The 18,201-nt window shown below is 43.4% G+C and overlaps 1 protein-coding gene across 2 annotated transcripts in view; it reads left to right on the top strand.

The window, feature by feature from the left end:
* Akr1a1 (aldo-keto reductase family 1 member A1) overlaps positions 1–11,953 on the top strand; it is a 37,433-nt gene extending 25,480 nt beyond the window's left edge. The window contains exons 2-9 of one of the 2 annotated variants that reach the window (XM_039110816.2): positions 2,613–2,702; positions 7,382–7,501; positions 8,233–8,384; positions 9,170–9,365; positions 9,629–9,828; positions 10,249–10,321; positions 10,449–10,535; positions 11,794–11,953. In XM_039110816.2, coding sequence (XP_038966744.1) covers positions 2,619–2,702; positions 7,382–7,501; positions 8,233–8,384; positions 9,170–9,365; positions 9,629–9,828; positions 10,249–10,321; positions 10,449–10,535; positions 11,794–11,859 — 978 coding nt within the window. In that variant the 5' untranslated portion in view covers positions 2,613–2,618 and the 3' untranslated portion in view covers positions 11,860–11,953. The remainder of the gene's footprint in view (positions 1–2,612; positions 2,703–7,381; positions 7,502–8,232; positions 8,385–9,169; positions 9,366–9,628; positions 9,829–10,248; positions 10,322–10,448; positions 10,536–11,793) is intronic. The other variant, NM_031000.3, reaches the window with a different exon arrangement.
* The last annotated feature ends 6,248 nt before the right edge of the window (positions 11,954–18,201 follow it).

Here is an 18,201-nt window from a genome sequence, read left to right as displayed (position 1 = left end):
AGTATGTGGTTACAAAGACCATGCTCTCAGATTTAACAGGTTTTGATGGAGTTTCAACAGAAAGAACCACTTGTATATTCAAGCTTTGCTAGACAATAGAATTCTTTCTGTCAGAAATACTAGGAAAGACTGCTTTGGTGTTCATTTGCTCAGGATTCATTATTACCTACCCTCCCATACATCTTTTAAAACTCAGAAACAAAGTTCATATTCATAAAAATGTTATTGGCAGTTAGAACAACCCCAGGAGAATATTTATGGTACTGATAAGATCGAGGGAAAGGTTATTTCTACTTGATTGACTCTTGGAGCAAATATTCTATCTTCCTTTCTCTTTCTTGGTAACTGTTTACTCTCCTCTCACTTGCTAGGTTTGGAACCTAGGGTCCCAAACTCCCAAACATTCTGGTCAGCATCCTACCACTGAGCTATTGTTAGTTCCAGAGGCGGGAGGTGAAAGACCACTGAGCCAAATCATGGCTAAATTAATGAAAGCAAACTTTTAGTCCTGTACAAGGCTGCCTTCCCCTAAGGTGGGGTTGAAAAGGTCACAGTAGTTGGTGTGGGGAAGATAGGGGTTTCCAAATGGGGATTTAGCAGGGAAATAGGAGCCCAGTCCTGAGAAACAGAGGCTTAATCATAGACAGGAATGAACCTAGTTTGTCAAGCCCAAGGTGGTGGCAGGCTGGTTTATCCTTCTATCCCCAGACCTCTTTTTACTTTTTTATTTTGAGATCAGGTTCCACTGCATTGCCTGCCTATGGCTTTTGGTTCACTGTGGCACAGGCAGGCCTTGAGCTTGCAATCTTCCTGCCTCATATTCCCAAGCTACTGAGATTACAGGCTTCTTACCATCAAGCCTGTCTTTTCACTTGTTTTATTTGAGACAGAGTCTCTCTGTGTTGTCCTCATTGTCCTGAAACTTACAAATGTAGGTGAGGCAGGCCTTAAACTCTCAGATATTCTCCTACCTCTGCCTCCCAAGTACTGGGACTAACGGTACCTATTCTTTTTTTCTTTGCAAGCAAGGTCTCTTGTGGAGGATGCCCTAACTCCTGGTCCTCCTACCCTTACCTCCCAAATGCTTGCATTACAGGCTTGCTCTACTGTGTTCAGCCTCACTCCTTTTGTTTGGTTTTTCAAGACAGGGTTTCTCTGTAGCCATAGCTGTCCTGGGACTGGCTCTGTAGATCAGGCTGGCCTTGAACTCAGAGGTCCACCTGCCTCCACCTCCAAGAAACTATCCTGAGGCAGACAAGGAGGGTAGGAAGCCTGTTTAAATGTGTTTCTCAACTCCTAGAACATTCATCATTGGGTGACTGAGAATTCACGTGCTATTTGACTGACCGATATCTATCTCTATCTCTTTCTCTTTCTCTTTCAGCAGGTTCTTACCATGTAGCTCTGAGTGTCCTATAACTCACTGTGTAGACCAGGCTAGCCTCAAACCCACAGAGATTCACCTGCTTCTGCCTTCTAAGTACTGGGATTAAAGGATGTCCCACCACTGCCTGGTTGAATATGTATGTATGTATGTATATATATGTATGTGTGTATATATATATATATATATGTATGTATGTATGTATGTATGTATGTATGTGTATATATTATATTTATTTATCGAGGAAAAGTCTTACAATATACAGCTGTGGTTGGCCTGAAATTTGTTGTATGAACCAGGCTGGCCTCAAACTCACAGAGATCTGCCTGCCCTTACCTCTCAAGTGTTAGGACGAAGGCTTGTGCAACAAAGGCCCGCAAAGGGGTATATGCTTTAGAGATCTGCCTCCCTGTCTTTTTCGAAGCTTTTCCTTATAGCCTTGAGTATTCCACTTTGCTACCTATGTTTTCTCATCTGAGAAGTGGTAAGTGCTTTACTTCGCTTGAAGGAGCCTGCTCAAGCCTCTGAACTGAGCCAGTCGGACATGCGTGAGAGGGATTCAGAGTCTCTGTGTTAAAAAGCTTTAATTCCTGATGTTGACATGTTCCTGCTTAAGACATTAATTTCGTCTTCAGAGAAGTCATCTTTTTTTGAGCCTGTTGTTATGAAGTCTTGTCTCATAATGACCCTTGTCTTTTTGTTTTTCCATTTTTTTCAAGACAGGGCTTCTGTTTGTGGTCATGGCTCCCCTTGAACTCAGAGACCTACCTGCCTTTGCCTCCTGAGTGCTGGGAAAGGTCTTTGATTTCTTGAGACAAGCTGGCTTAGTACTTTTGATCCTTTTACCTCAGCTTCCTAAGTGCTGGCATTATAGACTGTCTCTGTGTTGGATTTGGTATGTGTGTGTTGCTAGGGATGTCGGCCTGGGCCTTGTCTGTGCTAGACCAGTGGTGTACCACAGAGCTACTCTCAGCCTCAGAAACTAGAGCTTTTTACTGACCTTTAGCCCTGTGTGAAGGCTGTCTGTCCTGTTTGTTCAGGAGCTACTGCATTTGCTTGAATTCAGGTATCTTGTCTCTGTCTCTGCTCACTTATATGAGGTATTTGTTCCTATGTCTGCCGCCCTCCTGTCTCCACCCTTTTCTGAAGCATACTTTACAGCAGTGGATGGCTAAGGCTCAAGGCAGCACTAACCCTCCTCACCATTTGTTTCCTGTTTGTGTCTTAGGGGACAATGACGGCCTCCAGTGTCCTCCTGCACACTGGACAGAAGATGCCTCTGATTGGTCTGGGGACATGGAAGAGTGAGCCTGGTCAGGTGAGGGATTGGGAAGAAGGGGGAGACTTCTTGAGTCTCAGTCAGGGAGAAGGAGGGATTTACAAGGCGGGCCCTGTATTTTTTCCAACAATAACCTGCATTATTGTTTCTGGTAAGTAGACAGATAGTGGAGAGATGAGGGAAGAAGGGACAACTATGGGGCTGGAGAGATGGCTCAGCGGTTAAGAGCACTGACTGCTCTTCCGGAGGTCTTGAGTTCAATTCCCAGCAAACACGTGGTGGCTCACAACCATCTGTAATGGGATCCAATGGCTTCTTCTGGTGTGTCTGAAGACAGCTACAGTGTACTCATATAATAATAAATAAATCTTTAAAAAAAAAAAAGGGACAACTATGAGCCCTTAGTTTCCTAGCTAACTCAGGAGGGATGTAGGGCCCTGAGAGCATCTCTGCAAAGTGTTGTTAGCGGTGTTGGAGCCTTTTTGTTTTGGGCCTGGGCTGAGTCCCAATATATTACTTACCTCCCCGTGCTGTGGCCACATCTCCTACAAGCCAGGCGTATCGAGACCTGGGCCTTTCTCAAGTGCATATTTTGGAGTTAAGAGCATAGTCTGAAACTTGAGAAGTTACTGGGATAACTGTATAGACAGAATTAGGAAAAAGGTTTTAAGTGAACTTTTAAAATTAAAGTAATTGGTAGTTTTATCCATGTAAGTGATGCATATTGACCACAATTATCCCCTCCTTTTTTTCCCCAGACAGGATCTTTCTATGTAGCCCAAGCTGATCTGGAACTCGCCCTTCAGCTCAGGCCATAGTCCTAGTTTAGTCCAAAGTGCTAGGATTACAATGCCTGACAAGTTTTTCTTTTTTCTGAAGTTTTTTTTTTTTTTTTTTTTAAAGATTTATTTATTTATTATATATAAGTACACTGTAGCTGTCTTCAGATACACCAGAAGAGGGCATCGGATCTCTTTACAGATGGTTGTGAGCCACCATGTGGTTGCTGAGAATTGAACTCATGACCTCTGGAAGAGCAGTCGGGTGCTCTTAACCGCTGAGCCATCTCTCCAGCCCTTTTCTGAAGGTTTTATTTTGTGTGTGTGTGTGTGTGTGTGTGTGTGTGTGTGTGTGTGTGTGTGTGTGTGTGTGTGTGTGCTATCAGTTGTCAGTGCTAAGAACTGAACTCCCGCTCCTCTGTGGGAGCAACCAGCACTCTTTTTTTTTTTTTTTTTTTTTTCTATTTTTCGGAGCTGGGGACCGAACCCAGGGCCTTGCGCTTGCTAGGCAAGCGCTCTACCACTGAGCTAAATCCCTAACCCCGCAACCAGCACTCTTAATCCCCAGCAATCTCTGTAGCCCCAACACACTTTCTCTTAGTGACCCAGGTGGTCACTGCTTTAGGCTTTGTTAAATGACATTCAGAGTGGAAGTGACTTTACTCTTGTTCAGACTTGTCCTCACATGTGGCTTAGGCTGGCTTAGAGTGCAGCCTTTCTTTAGCCTTCCAAGGACTGGGGTCACAGGCATGTTTTAGGATGCCCCCTCTACAGCCATTGAATAAGCAATCATTTAAGAATACCAAAGCTGTGGGGTTGGGGATTAGCTCAGTGGTAGAGTGCTTGCCTAGCAAGTGCAAGGCCCTGGGTTCGGTCCCCAGCCCCGGGGGAAAAAAAAAAGAATACCAAAGCTGCTTGGTTCATGGCTGTTCTCTCAGCACTTGGGAGTGCTATGTGCTATATACCCTGGACTGCCTAGTGAACTTGGGCCACCAAATATGAACCTGTCTCAGAAAGTCCCCCAAAATGAAAATAAAGTGAAAGTCTTACCTGAGTATTCATGCTGCTAAATCTCTGCTGTTCCCTTTTTTCCTTAGAAATCTGAGTTAGAGTTGATACAGGTTTAGGGATTAAGCTTGGGGATTAGGCTGTGAGGGAATTCTCTATCAGGGTTAAGGAGGAGGCAGGAGTCCAGGAAAGAGCTAAAGAAAATATATCTGCTTAGTAAGAACTGAACTCAGAGGTAGGTAGGTAAGTAGGTAGGTAGGTAGGTTGGTTGGTTGGTTGGTTGGTTGGTTGGTTGGTTAAGAAAAGGTCTCATGTCTCCCAGTTAGGCCTGTGTTTTCAGTATAGCCAAGAATGGCCTCGAATTTATGAGTAGTGGGATTATAGAAATAGATCACCATGCCCAGTTCATTTAGGGAATTTAACCTTGAACTTTATCCTTGCTAGGCAAGCACTCTACCAACTTAATTATCTTCCCAGCATTTTGTGGTTGTTGTATTCGAGACAGAGCCTTGGTAAATAGCTGTGGCTCCTGGTCTCACTTTACAGGTGACTTTTTGGCAATCCCCTTACCTTCTTGGATTAGTCTTTTTTTTTTTTTTTTTTTTTTTTGCAAATTAACTGACCTATTCTTCTGTTGCTGTAAAATTATAAAAATGGCGTTAATTTTACACCAACATTCTTCTACTTGGTCTCTGCTTCCTTCTCTCCATTAAGGGACTCTAGATCCAGTTTCTTTAGAAGACTTACTTTTGGGGAAGGGGGAGCAATGTTAGGGAGCGGTAGCGATGCCTCAGCAGTTAAGAGAAGTCAGTGCCTGCTTTGATCCTCAGCATCCACACAGTGGCCCATAGCCATCCATAACTCCAACTCGAGGAGATCTAAAGCCCTCCACTGACTTCTACAGATACCAGTGTGCATGTGTGCAGGAAAAATATACATAAAACACAATAAATCTTTTTTTAGAGGTATGCTATATGATTCTGCTTTTATTTTTGTCTTTTTAAAAGATTTATTTATTATATATAAGTACACTGTAGCTGTCTTCAGACGCACCAGAAGAGGGCATCAGATCTCATTACAGATGGCTATGAGCCACCATGTGGTTGCTGGGAATTGAACTCAGGACCTCTGGAAGAGCAGTCAGTGCTCTTAACCACTGAGCCATCTCTCCAGCCCCCAATAAATGAATCTTTTTTTTTTTTTTTATACAGAGAGAGAGAGAAGGTTTGACAGTCTAGATCAGTGGTAGAATTTTTTTTATTTATTTATTTATTATATATAAGTACACTGTAGCTGTCTTCAGACACACCAGAATAGGGCATCGGATCTCATTATAGATGGTTGTGAACCACCATATGGTTGCTGGGATTTGAACTCAGGACCTCTGGAAGACCAGACAGTGCTCTTAACCACTAAGCCATCTCTCCAGCCCCCAATAAATGAATCTTAAACAATTTTTTTTTCTTTTTTTTTCAGAGCTGGGGACCGAACCCAGGGCCTTGCGCTTCCTAGGCAAGCTCTCTACCACTGAGCTAAATCCCCAACCCCCTTAAACAATTTTTTTAAGGAGCCTTTTTATTTTTGGTTGTCAGCCTAGCCATTAATGGCTGAGCCATCTCTCTAACCCTAATAAGCCGTTTTAAATTTCTACCCTCCACCTCTTTTACTAGCCTGGAATCTCAGAGCTTACTCTGTTATATGTGGCTCTCTGAAATCCCTCTCTGCATGGCCTTGGCCCTTAGCCTAGGAATTTCCTTCCTTCCTTCCTTCCTTCCTTCCTTCCTTCCTTCCTTCCTTCCTTCTCATTGTTTTTTCTCTCATTTTTAAAAATAGGATTTATTTGTTTAATGTATGAGTGAGTGCTCTATCTGCATGTACACCTACATGCCACAAGAGGGCTTTGCATCCTTTTTTTTTTTTTTTTAAAGATTTATTTTATTTATTATATATAAGTACACTGTAGCTGTCTTCAGATACACCAGAAGAGGGCATCAGATCTCTTTACAGATGGTTGTGAGCCACCATGTGGTTGCTGGGAATTGAACTCATGACCTCTGGAAGAACAGTCGGGTGTTCTTAACCACTGAGCCATCTCTCCAGCCCCAGGGCTTTGCATCCTATTACAGATGGTTATGAGCCACCTTGTGGTTGCTAAGGATGGAACTCAGGACCTCTGGAAGAGCAGTCAGTGTCCCTCACAGCTGAGCCATCTCTCCAGCCCCCATTGTTTCTCTTTTTAACATGCTCTCTGTAGCCCAGTATTGCTGTACATCCTCCCAAATGCTGTGATTATAGGATGACCTTGAACTAGCTTTCTATATTTATTTTGTGTTTCGTTCATGAATGTTTTGCCTGTGTGTATATATATGTACCATGTGCATGCTTGGTGTCCACAGAGATCAGAAGACTCCCCTGAAACCAGAGTTACAGAAGGTCATGTGCCACCTTCGAGATGCTAGAAACTACACCTAGATCCTCTGAAGATCAGCCACTATTCTTTTTTTTTTTTTTTTTTTTTAATATTTATTTAATGTACATTGTAGCTGTCTTCAGACACATCAGAAGAGGGCATCAGATCCCATTACAGATGGTTGTGAGCCACCATGTGGTTGATGGGACTTGAACTCAGAATCGCTGAAGAGCAGTCAGTGCTCTAACCACTGAGCCATCTCTCCACAGCAGAGCCTGGATTTCTGATCCTCATGCCTTTATCTCCTGAGTGCTGATTTATAGGCTTAAGCCTGCACACCCTGTTTATTCTAGAGATCAAATTAGGGCTTCATACATGCTAGGCAAACATTCTACCAGCTGAGCTACATCCTTAGTCTAGAATCGTTTTCGTCTTCTCACCTTGATCTGCGTAAGTGGCCCTCACATCTTCTCCTTACGAGTTCAGACCTGAAATCTTTTCCCCTCTTTTTTTCAATGCAGGTGAAAGCAGCTATTAAATATGCCCTTAGCGTAGGCTACCGCCACATTGACTGTGCTTCTGTATATGGCAATGAAACTGAGATTGGAGAGGCCCTGAAGGAGAGTGTGGGAGCAGGCAAGGTAAGAATTGGGGATGTAAAGAAAATGGGATATGAGGACTTAGGGCTGAATCTGGGACTTGGTCTTACATGAGAGAAACTGGCATTAGCTCCCAGCATGTCCAATCTTCTGACATTGTTACCTGTAAAGAGTTACGTGAGGGGGTTGGGGATTTAGCTCAGCGGTAGAGCGCTTGCCTAGCCTAGCAAGCACAAGGCCCTGGGTTCGGTCCCCAGCTCCAAAAAAAAAAAAGAAAGAGTTACGTGAGAGTAATGTGGTCATTTAAAAGAAACCTCACTGGGTGGTGTTGCACACCTTTAATAGTAGCACACAGGAGTCAGAGCTAAGCAGATCCCTGAGTTTGAGGCTAACCTGATCTACAGAGCAAGTTCCAGGACAACCAGAACTACACAGAGAAACCTTGTCTGGACAAAAAGCCACACAAATTGAGCACTGGCTGCTATTCCAGAGGACCTGGTTCAGTTCTCAGCACACATATGGCAGCTTATAGCTGCCTGTTGTTCCGGTTCTAGGGATCTTGACACTCTCATAGAGACCTACATGTAGGCAAAACATGTGAAGTAAAAATTAAAAGAAAAATGAGGAAAAGGAAAAGGAAACCCCTTACTTTAAGTAAGTTATGGTTTTACATTGGGTCACATTCTAGGACACACTGTGTTTCTCTCAGAGGTGGTGTAGGTAAGCTTGGGTGTTCAGGACTCTTCTCACAGTGTATTCTGCCTCTGTCACAGGCAGTACCTCGAGAGGAGCTGTTTGTGACCTCCAAGCTGTGGAATACTAAGCACCACCCTGAGGATGTAGAACCTGCTGTCCGGAAGACGCTGGCTGATCTGCAGCTGGAGTATTTGGACCTCTATTTGATGCATTGGCCTTATGCCTTCGAGTAAGCCTCAGCCGTGTGCCGGTTTCTGGAAGTTGAGGGTTGGGTGTGGTAGCGTTGGTAATCCATACATTCACAGCTGCAGAGCAGGCTAAGAACCGTGATCAGTGGAGCGAGCACAGGGGCTTCTTTACCATGGGATCCTTGCCTTTTCTGCAGTCAGGTGTTTAGGTGTATGACAAGGGTTGCACCCAGTATGTACCCTAGTGCCCCAGGGATGCTGCTCTTCTTTTGAAGTAGGTCCCCTAAGATTTTGGCCATGAATGTCTCAGCAGAGGAGGGTGTGAGTAGTCTTACGTAAGCACCATGCTCTTGTCAGATGAGCAGAAACCCTCTGAAGAAAGTAACGTTAAGGAAGCTGTACTAGAGGAGATAGAATCTGGCTGTGAACCAGGCACTGATGTTCATGTCTTTAATCCTAGCACCTGGGAGACAGGCGGGTGAGTTTTTAAACTCAAAGCTAGCAGAGCTAGTTTCAGGACATCCAGGGCTGCCTAGAATAACCCTGCTTTGAAAAACAAAACAAAACACAAACATAAATGCACACTATGAAAGGGTGAAGGGGTGGACGTTCGGTGTAGATGAAATGCCTGAGCTATAGGGGTGGACGTTCGGTGTAGATGAAATGCCTGAGCTATAACACGAAGGGCAATAAAGCATTGCTGCTCCTAACTGTTGTCACTTTATCCCTGTGTCTTATGGTGTGGAACATAGAATAGCTGGATGGCAGGCAGGGCAGAAGCCTGACCTCTGTGCTGACACTTGGTGGGTGTGGTCTGTTTTCTCAGGCGGGGAGACAATCCCTTTCCCAAGAATGCCGATGGAACTGTCAAATATGACTCCACTCACTATAAGGAGACCTGGAAGGCTCTGGAGGCACTGGTGGCAAAGGGGCTGGTGAAAGCCTTGGGCTTGTCCAACTTCAGCAGTCGGCAGATAGATGATGTCCTCAGTGTGGCCTCGGTGCGCCCAGCTGTCTTGCAGGTCAGCACGACAGCAGATGAATGGAAGATGTATTGTATGCACAGTGCATCAGGTGGGGAATCTCCTCAATGGAGGTGGCAATGCCAGAAGTGTTGTTGAAAGAGTTCTCTGTATAAGGGTGGATTTGAAGTCCTGGAAGAGCTCACCAGTGGGCTTAAAGGCAGCAGAGGTTAACAGTGGAGGGCTATTCCACTCAAGAGTGTCAAGGGCTCAGGTAATCTGGGTGTGGCTACCCATGCTGAAGGGCTGTCACTTTGTTTTAGGTGGAATGCCATCCATACCTGGCTCAAAATGAGCTCATTGCCCACTGTCAAGCACGAGGCTTGGAGGTGACAGCTTACAGCCCCTTGGGTTCATCGGATCGTGCTTGGCGCCACCCTGATGAGCCAGTCCTGCTTGAGGAACCAGTTGTCTTGGCACTAGCTGAAAAACATGGCCGATCTCCAGCTCAGATCTTGCTCAGGTATGGGACATTTTTGAGGAAAAGGTCTAGTTGGAAGGTGAGGACTGAGGGAATTATTTATTTGAGAAAGGCCTGGAACCTTATCTAGATTAGGCAGGTAAAGAATTTACAGATCCACTAGCCTCTGCCTCCAGAGTGCTAGGATTAAAGGATTGATACCAGCACAGAAGATATCTCTCCATCTCTCTTTCTTACTGTATTTTCATTAATTTATTTAGTCACTTACTTACTTTATTTATTTTTAATTCGCCAGAATAAGGCTGAGGGGTTTGCTGTGTGGTCTAGAGTGAGGCTACCATAGGTCATGTTGCCTATTCCTATGAGGCTCAGGAGGTTTAGGAACTAGGGAGAGCTGCATTAAGGTCAAGATACCGTTTGTGAATACTAACTCCTTTTCCTTGTCTCCATTTCCTTACCCAGATGGCAGGTTCAGCGGAAAGTAATCTGCATCCCCAAAAGCATCACTCCTTCCCGCATCCTTCAGAACATTCAGGTACTTGGCTGTTAGCTTCTGTCTTCTTTAGTCTATTGAGATATGTTCTGGTCCTGATTCTGTCTGCTAAGAAGCCAGTACTGGGGACTTCAGCCACCACTTACAAGGCTCGTTTTCTCTCCCCCAGGTATTTGATTTCACCTTTAGTCCAGAGGAGATGAAGCAATTAGATGCTCTGAACAAAAATTGGCGGTATATTGTGCCCATGATTACGGTAAGGATGTGTCAGGGAACAGGGAATAGGTGACATACTCAGGCATACTAGAGCCCCTTCAATAAGAGGTCTGGAGTGTGGTGGCCCAGGTCTGCTTCAGCCTCACTGGTGGAGAAGGGACAGAATGTTGGTGAGATTGCTACCCAAGGTGCAAAGGTGCAGTGCTCATTTCTTCTTGCTTCCTGCCTTCCTTCTTTCCCTTTTTTTTTTTTTTTTTGGTTCTTTTTTTCGGAGCTGGGGACCGAACCCAGGGCTTTGCGCTTCCTAGGTAAGCGCTCTACCACTGAGCTAAATCCCCAGCCCCCCCCCCCCCTTTTTTTTTTTTTTTTTTTTTTTTAAAAAGATGGGGTCTTACTATATTGCCTTGGCTGGCCTGAAACTCAAAGCTCTGCCTGCTTGTGCCTCCTGAGTGCTGGGATTAAAGGTGTATGTCATCATGCCTGGCTCCCTTTTTGTTTTTTTGTTTTACTTTTTTTTTTTTTTTTTTTTTTCTTTTTTTTGGAGCTGGGGACCGAACCCAGGGCTTTGCGCTTCCTAGGTAAGCGCTCTACCACTGAGCTAAATCCCCAGCCCCTACTTTTTGAAATGGGGACTTAACACTGTAGTTGATATTTTGTGGAACCCACTATGTAGCTCAGACTGGCTTTGAACTCCCACCATTCCTCATGCCTGATTTCTTTTTCTTTCCCTTTGAGTTTCTCTCTCCTTCCTTCTTTCCTTCCTTCCTTCCTTCCTTCCTTCTTCCCTTCTTCCCTTCTTTCCTTCCTTTTAGGCAGGTTTTAAACTCCATTCTCCATTCTCTTGACTCAGCCTACCAAGTTCTGGGCCACACCAAGCTCTGCTCCAATAATCGTGTTCTCTTGAAGTTGGAGAGAATTAGGTGGCTCAGGTGTAATGAATAAACCAGTGAGTCTCCGTGTGCTCACTGATCTTGTAGCCTGTTCAGTCTCTCTGGTTGCATAATAAGGGTAGCACTCAAAAAGCACTCTTGAACTTGTTGAGGCTGCTGCACATAAGTAAACAAGCAGATTTAGGCACATTGCCCTAGCTGGGACTGTGAAGTATTAGGTGGGTTAACCGTGTAGCAGGCTGTGGATTTGATGCTGGAATCACTGTTGATGCTGTGACATTAATTGAGGCTTGGGTCTTGCTGATGTCACCCGGCATAATTCTAGACATAGTGGAATTTTTCAGGAGAATTGGGTCTTCGAATGTCAGTGCTTCCTATTGGGTTAATATACTTTATCTTTCTTTTCAGGTGGATGGGAAGAGAGTCCCCAGAGATGCTGGACACCCTCTGTATCCCTTTAATGACCCATACTGAGGCCCGTAGTTTCTCAGCTTCCCTTTCAGTTCTCCTGCTAAGCATTGCCTGCTACTCCCAAGAAAGAAGGACTCAATAAAGCCATTGAAGTGTATATACTGTGTGCTTGACTTACTTGTCTGGTTAGGCATGAGGTAGAAGTTGTCCTTAGGGAAAACACAGACCTAGGGCTGCTGGGTGTGACTTACTGTTACTTTTTCTTTCTCTCTCTCTCTTTTTTTTTTTTCTTTTTTTTTTTTCTTTTTTTTTTTTCTTTTTTTTTTCTTTTTTTTTTTCTTTTCTTTTCTTTTCTTTTTTTTTTTTTTCTTTTTTTCTTTTTTTTTTTTCGGAGCTGGGGACCGAACCCAGGGCCTTGCGCTTGGTAGGCAAGCGCTCTACCACTGAGCTAAATCCCCAACCCTACATTTTCTTTCTTTGAGAAGCATTACATGCTTCCTTAGCACTCTACAGAAATGCCATCATCTCAGCTTGCAGATTTATGAAAGACAGGAGTGGGTGGTTTTGTTTTGTTTTTCCTTTTTTTGGAGCTGGGGACCGAACCCAGGGCCTTGCACTTGCTAGACAAGCGCTCTACCACTGAGCTAAATCCCCAACCCCTGTTTTTTTTTTTTTTTTTTTTTTTTGTTTTGTTTTGTTTTTTTGTTTTTTTGTTTTGTTTTTTTTTTTCTCTCTTTTGGGTACTACAGTGAGTGCGTAGGCCATTTAAAAGAGGCAAGTGTGAGGTCCAAAGCCTGTCTCCTAAGACGATTAGGACCACTAGAGGTCACTAACAGATTTTTGGAAGGATTTTGGTGACTTAAACTGGCTTTAAACTCTATGTGGTGCCTCCAAGTTAAGCCATTTGCCTTTATTCACTGATAGTTATGAGTACATGTGGATTAGGCACAGTGCTAGTCCCTGAGGATATAGTATAACTAAGATATGCAGGTCCCTGTAGCCTACTTGAGGAGACAGACTTTAAATAATTGTATAATTAGTTTAATTATAGTTGGGAGAACTGCATCATGAGATGCTTACTTAATTTAATTAGTTGAAATCTTAAAGATGAATAGAGATTAATTAGTTAAAGGAGGTAAGAGTGGGAACGAGCAGGATTCCAGATTGGACCGCCTGGACCTTTTCCAAGCTTTGCAGTTGGAAAAATTGGGAAAAACAAAGGTGACAGAAACTAAAAGTGAGTACAGCGGTGTAAAGGGAGGCCAAGGATGATGCCCAAATGATAGGAGCCTGGTAATAAAGTGCTTGACTGATTAAATGGTGCTAGACAGGCTGGAACTGTAGCCCAGTCCTTACAGTACTTTCCTACCAAGTTTGAATCCTGGAGTTTGGTCATCATCATCAAATAAAGTTAGTTTGTGGATGAAAACCTGCAATCCCAGCACTAGGGAGGTAGAGGCAGGAGGATCAGAAGTTCATGGTCATTTGTAGCTAAGTAAGTCAAGTTTGAGGCCAGCCTGAGATTCCAGAAGACCTCTCCAAAATAATAATTATCAGGCTGTCAAGATGGTCAGTGAAGGCCAGAAGGATAAGTAAATAGTTGAAGAGTGCATACTGCTCTTGCAGAGGTCTGGAGTTTGATTTTCAGCTCCCGTTTCAAGCAGCTCACAATTACCTGTAGCTTCAGACCCAGGGGTATATGATACCCCTATTCTCTGTGGCCAACTATACTTACATGCACATACACACCGAGGATGGCTCAGTGAGTAAGGTTCCTGCCACATCCTGGGTTTGATCTTCAGAACTACGCGAAGATGGAAGGAGAAAAAAAAAACGATCCCTACAGAGTTGTCCACTGACTAACATACGGGTCCCCTTTTGCACACAAGCACATTTAATCCCAGTGTTTGGAGGCAGGGGCAGGTGGGTCTCTTTGTGAGTTCAAGGCCAGCCTTTGAACCCTGTCTCAAAAAAAACCAAAAAACAACAACAAAAACAAAAACACGGGGTTGGGGATTTAGCTCAGTGGTAGAGCACTTGCCTAGGAAGCGCAAGGCCCTGGGTTCGGTCCCCAACTCCGAAAAAAAAAAAAGAAAAAAAAAACAAAAAAAAAAAACAAAACAAAAACACATTTACACTAGGGTTTGTTTTTTTGTAAGTTTTTGTTTTTCAAGACAAGTTCTGGACTGGAGAGGTGGCTCAGAGGTTAAGAGCACTGACTGCTCTTCCAGAGGTCCTGAGTTCAAATCCCAGCAACCACATGGTGGCTCACAACCATCTGTAATGAGATCTGATGCCCTCTTCTGGTGTGTCTGAAGACAGCTACAGTGTACTCATATATGATAAATAAAATAAAAATAAAAATAAAATATTAAAAAAAAAAAGACAAGTTCTTTGATTCAGGGATCCACCTGCCTCTACCTCCTAAGTGCTGGGATAAAAGTTGTGTACCACTTTTAGCTGGCCTAAGAAAGTTGAACCCAGATGTATATAAAAGGAAAGCAACAGGAAGAAACAAGGAGAACACATCTCTTAGTTACTGTTCTATTGCTGCAAAGAGACACTGAGACCAGAGCATCTTAAAAGAAAGCCTTTAATTCAGGGCCTGCTGACAGTGTTAGAGGGGGAGTCCAAGATCGTCATGGTGGGAGTGTGGCAGCAGGCAGGCATAGAGCTGGGCAGTAGTAGAGAGGTTACGTCTTAGCAAATTGGAGACAGAGACATAATGAGGCTAAAACTCAAAGCCACTTCTAGTAACACATCCTCCAAGGCCACACCCCTAAATCCTTTCCAAAACCAGTCCCATCACCTAAAATCTAAACAAATATATGAATCTTTAGGGGGTAGTCTCATTCAAACTACCACACCATCTACATTACTCTGTTATGCTCAAATGCCCATGAAAATAAGGTGTTGGGTGGCCTTATTTTTGTGCACTGTGTAAAGACTGTTGTCTTTGTATTATTCAGATGCTGACTTTTCCACACCACCAGAGATCTGAGTACAGGAGACTTTGGTATTTTTATAAAGTATCACCTGTCTCAGTGTTTTGTAAACATCTTCTCCATCATTTTCTGATTGGTTTAATAAAAAGCTGCCCTATAGCAGGGTAGGAGAAGAAAGGTAGGACATTCAGCAGAGGTAGGAACTCTAAAACAGAAACAGGTTTGGGAGATTTGCCAGCCAGACACAGAGGAAGAAATAGGTGTTGGGGCTGAGGAGAGTTAACGGGCCTCGATGCAGAACTTAGATTAGGATAAATGGGTTAATTTAAGTTATATGAGCTAGTTGGAAACAAGTCTAAGCTAAGGCCTAAAGCTTCCATATTAATAAAAGTCTCTGTGTCATTATTCGGTTTAGTGGGTCCAGACAGTTCAGCAGTAAGGAGGGATGTATTTTGGGAACGCAGTCCATTGTAGCAAGGAAGATATGGTGGCAGGCTTGGTGATGAGAAAATGAGACAGTTTGCTCACATCTGATAGATTAGGAAGTGCTAATCAGACACCAAATGGAACTTGCTATAAACCTCAAGATCCTCCCGCAGTGACCCACTTCCTCAATGAGGCACCACTTCCTAAAGATCCTAGAACCAACCCAATACCAGTAGCTAGGAACCAAGTGTTCAAACAGAAGACTAGGAATTGTCTGAGGTTCTACTGCTGTCATAAACACCATGATCAAGAGCAGCTTTGGAAGGATTTATTTAAGCTTACAACTCTGGGGTCACACTCCATTGCTGAAGGAATTCTGGTTAGCAATTCAAGACAGAAACCTAGAAGCAGGAAATGACCCAGAGGCCATGGAGGAACAAGGCTTACTAGCTTCTATTCATAGCTTACTCAGCCTTCCTTTCTTCCTTTCTTTTTTTTTTTTTTCCCCAACCCCCTTTCTTTATTCCTTAAGATTTACTTATTTAGTCTGACACACCAGAAGGGGCACTGGATCCCTTTAATAATTAGTCTGATGAAGGTAATATTACTGTTTTCTAAATAGACATATACTTATACAGTGGGATATGGTATGCTATTTTAATACGTGTATGCCTCATGTAATAATCACACAGGATAAGTAGCATATGTAGTACCTTAGACATCTACATTTCTTTGAAATCACAATGAAAATCCTCTCTTGTAGCCATTTTCTTTTTTTTTTTAAAGATTTATTTATTTATTTTGTATATGAGTACACTGTAGCTGTCTTCAGACACACCAGAAGAGGGCATCAGATTCCATTACAGATGGTTGTGGGGTTGGGGATTTAGCTCAGTGGTAGAGCGCTTGCCTAGCAAGCGCAAGGCCCTAGGTTTGGTCCCAGGCTCCAAAAAAAAAAAAAACCAAAAAACAAAAAAACAGATGGTTGTGAGCCACCATGTGGTTGCAGGGAATTGAACTCAGGACCTCTGGAAGAGCAGACAGTGCTCTTAACCGCTGAGCCATCTCTCCAGCCCCTTGCTCATCAGACTTTTTTTTTTTTTTAAAGATTTACTTATTTTATGGATATGAGTACACTGTAGCTGTCTTCAGATCCCATTACAGATGGCTGTGAGCCGCCATGTGGTTGCTGGGGATTGAACTCAGGACCTCTGGAAGAGCAGTTGGAGCTCTTAACCGCTGAGTCATCTCTCCAGCCCTCATCAGCCTTTCTTATACGAGCCAGGACAACGTACCCAGGAGTGGCATCACTCCCAATGGACTGTACAAATATTGATTACTAATTAACAAAATGTCCTACAAGCTTGCCTATAGGTAAATCTTTCTTTAAGATTTATTTATTCATTTATTATATATAAGTACACATTTATTATATATAAGTACACCAGAAGCGGGCATCAGATCCCATTACAGATGGTTGTGAGCCACCATGTGGTTGCTGGGAATTGAACTCAGGACCTCTGGAAGAGCAGTTGGGTGCTCTTAACCACTGAGCCATCTCTTCAGCCCCTATAGGTAAATCTTATGGGGAACAATTTTTTTTTTAAATTGAGAGTTCCTTTTCCCCAGTGATTCTAGTGTAGGCTTAGATTTTTCTAAACCTGCTTCATTTAGGGTTCTTGAACACTTAAACCTTCCTTCTGACCCACCAACCCGAGTTAGGTGAAAAGGAGGTTTATAGAAAAAGAGAGTTGTGGACCTGTTTAATAGTAATTCTTTAGGGAGACTCCACTCTTTTCAGGATACCAGCACTTTAGTCCAATATCAAACACCAAACTCAAATTAAAAGTTGCAGCTCGATCCAGCAGAAATCCCAAGGCTTCCAAATCTGCATGAGTCGTGGAAGCAGCAAGAATCAGCTGAAATACCATGAGAAGTTCTTTAGTACATTTCTCTCTCTGAGTGAAGACCAGTGAAGACCATCTAAGCATTGCATGGCCGTCGAAGACCAGTGAGGCTTTGCAAGGCTTCACAATGCAAGAAGTCCTTCCACTGTCTATGGGGTTCTACTTATACCCTTTCCAAACATCCCGTGGACTCTCAAGCATCTGCTCCAGCAAAACATCTCATGCCCTTTCAGATGTCTGCTTCAGCAAAACTTCCTCGAAAGTGTCTATTTCAAGAAAACATCTGGGGCTGGGGATTTAGCTCAGTGGTAGAGCGCTTACCTAGGAAGCGCAAGGCCCTGGGTTCGGTCCCCAGCTCCGAAAAAAAAAAAAAAAAAGGAAAAACATTACATGAACAATTGAATTTCCAAAGAAACTAGAAATTTGCACTTTATTTTAGCTTGTGTCAAATTGACATAGAGCTACTCAGCACAAGGACATTTTACATCTAAACCATAACACAATCTATGAGACAAGTAAAGTGGCCTGAAAAAGAACTCTATTGACCTAGAAAGTGGAACAAATTTCTCTCTCCCTCTCCCTCTCTCTTCACTATATATCCTTGGCTAACCTGGATCTCACTATGTAGACCAGCCATGCCTTGAACTCAGAGTCCCCCTGCCTTGCCACCTGAGTGCTGGAATTAAAGGGTCCACTGTTGCAAGGAACCAATCTTAAACTAGGCATGTTGGACACCCACCCGGTGGGAGGTTGAGGAAGATTCCCTGAGTCTAGAACAGCTTGGGCCCCTATGTCTTTCTCCACCCTCTTTTTACTCCTCCAATTAATTCTGTAACTATACCAGGGTTGCTTTGTTTTTCTTTGGGGTGGAGGGTTAAACCCAGTGTCTGAGCAGAAAATTCACGTATTTTACCACTGAGCTACTCCCCTATTCCTGGGTTGTGGTTCTAAATGATTCAGCAGCTTCCTCTTGTATTAAGGAATTAAAATAAAGAAAGGCAGGGCAGAGATGGAACTCAGTGGTAGAATTGTGTGGAGGCCAGAGGACAATTCTTGGTTGTTCTTCCTTGACATTTCATAGGATCAAGGGATTAAATTCAGGTCCTCTGTCCTGATTAGCCGTCTTA

Source organism: Rattus norvegicus, chromosome 5 (genome assembly GCF_036323735.1).
Source record: "Rattus norvegicus strain BN/NHsdMcwi chromosome 5, GRCr8, whole genome shotgun sequence".
Classification (NCBI taxonomy): domain Eukaryota; kingdom Metazoa; phylum Chordata; class Mammalia; order Rodentia; family Muridae; genus Rattus; species Rattus norvegicus.
Note: the sequence above shows the minus strand (reverse complement) of the source record. Positions and strands in the feature narration are given on the sequence as shown.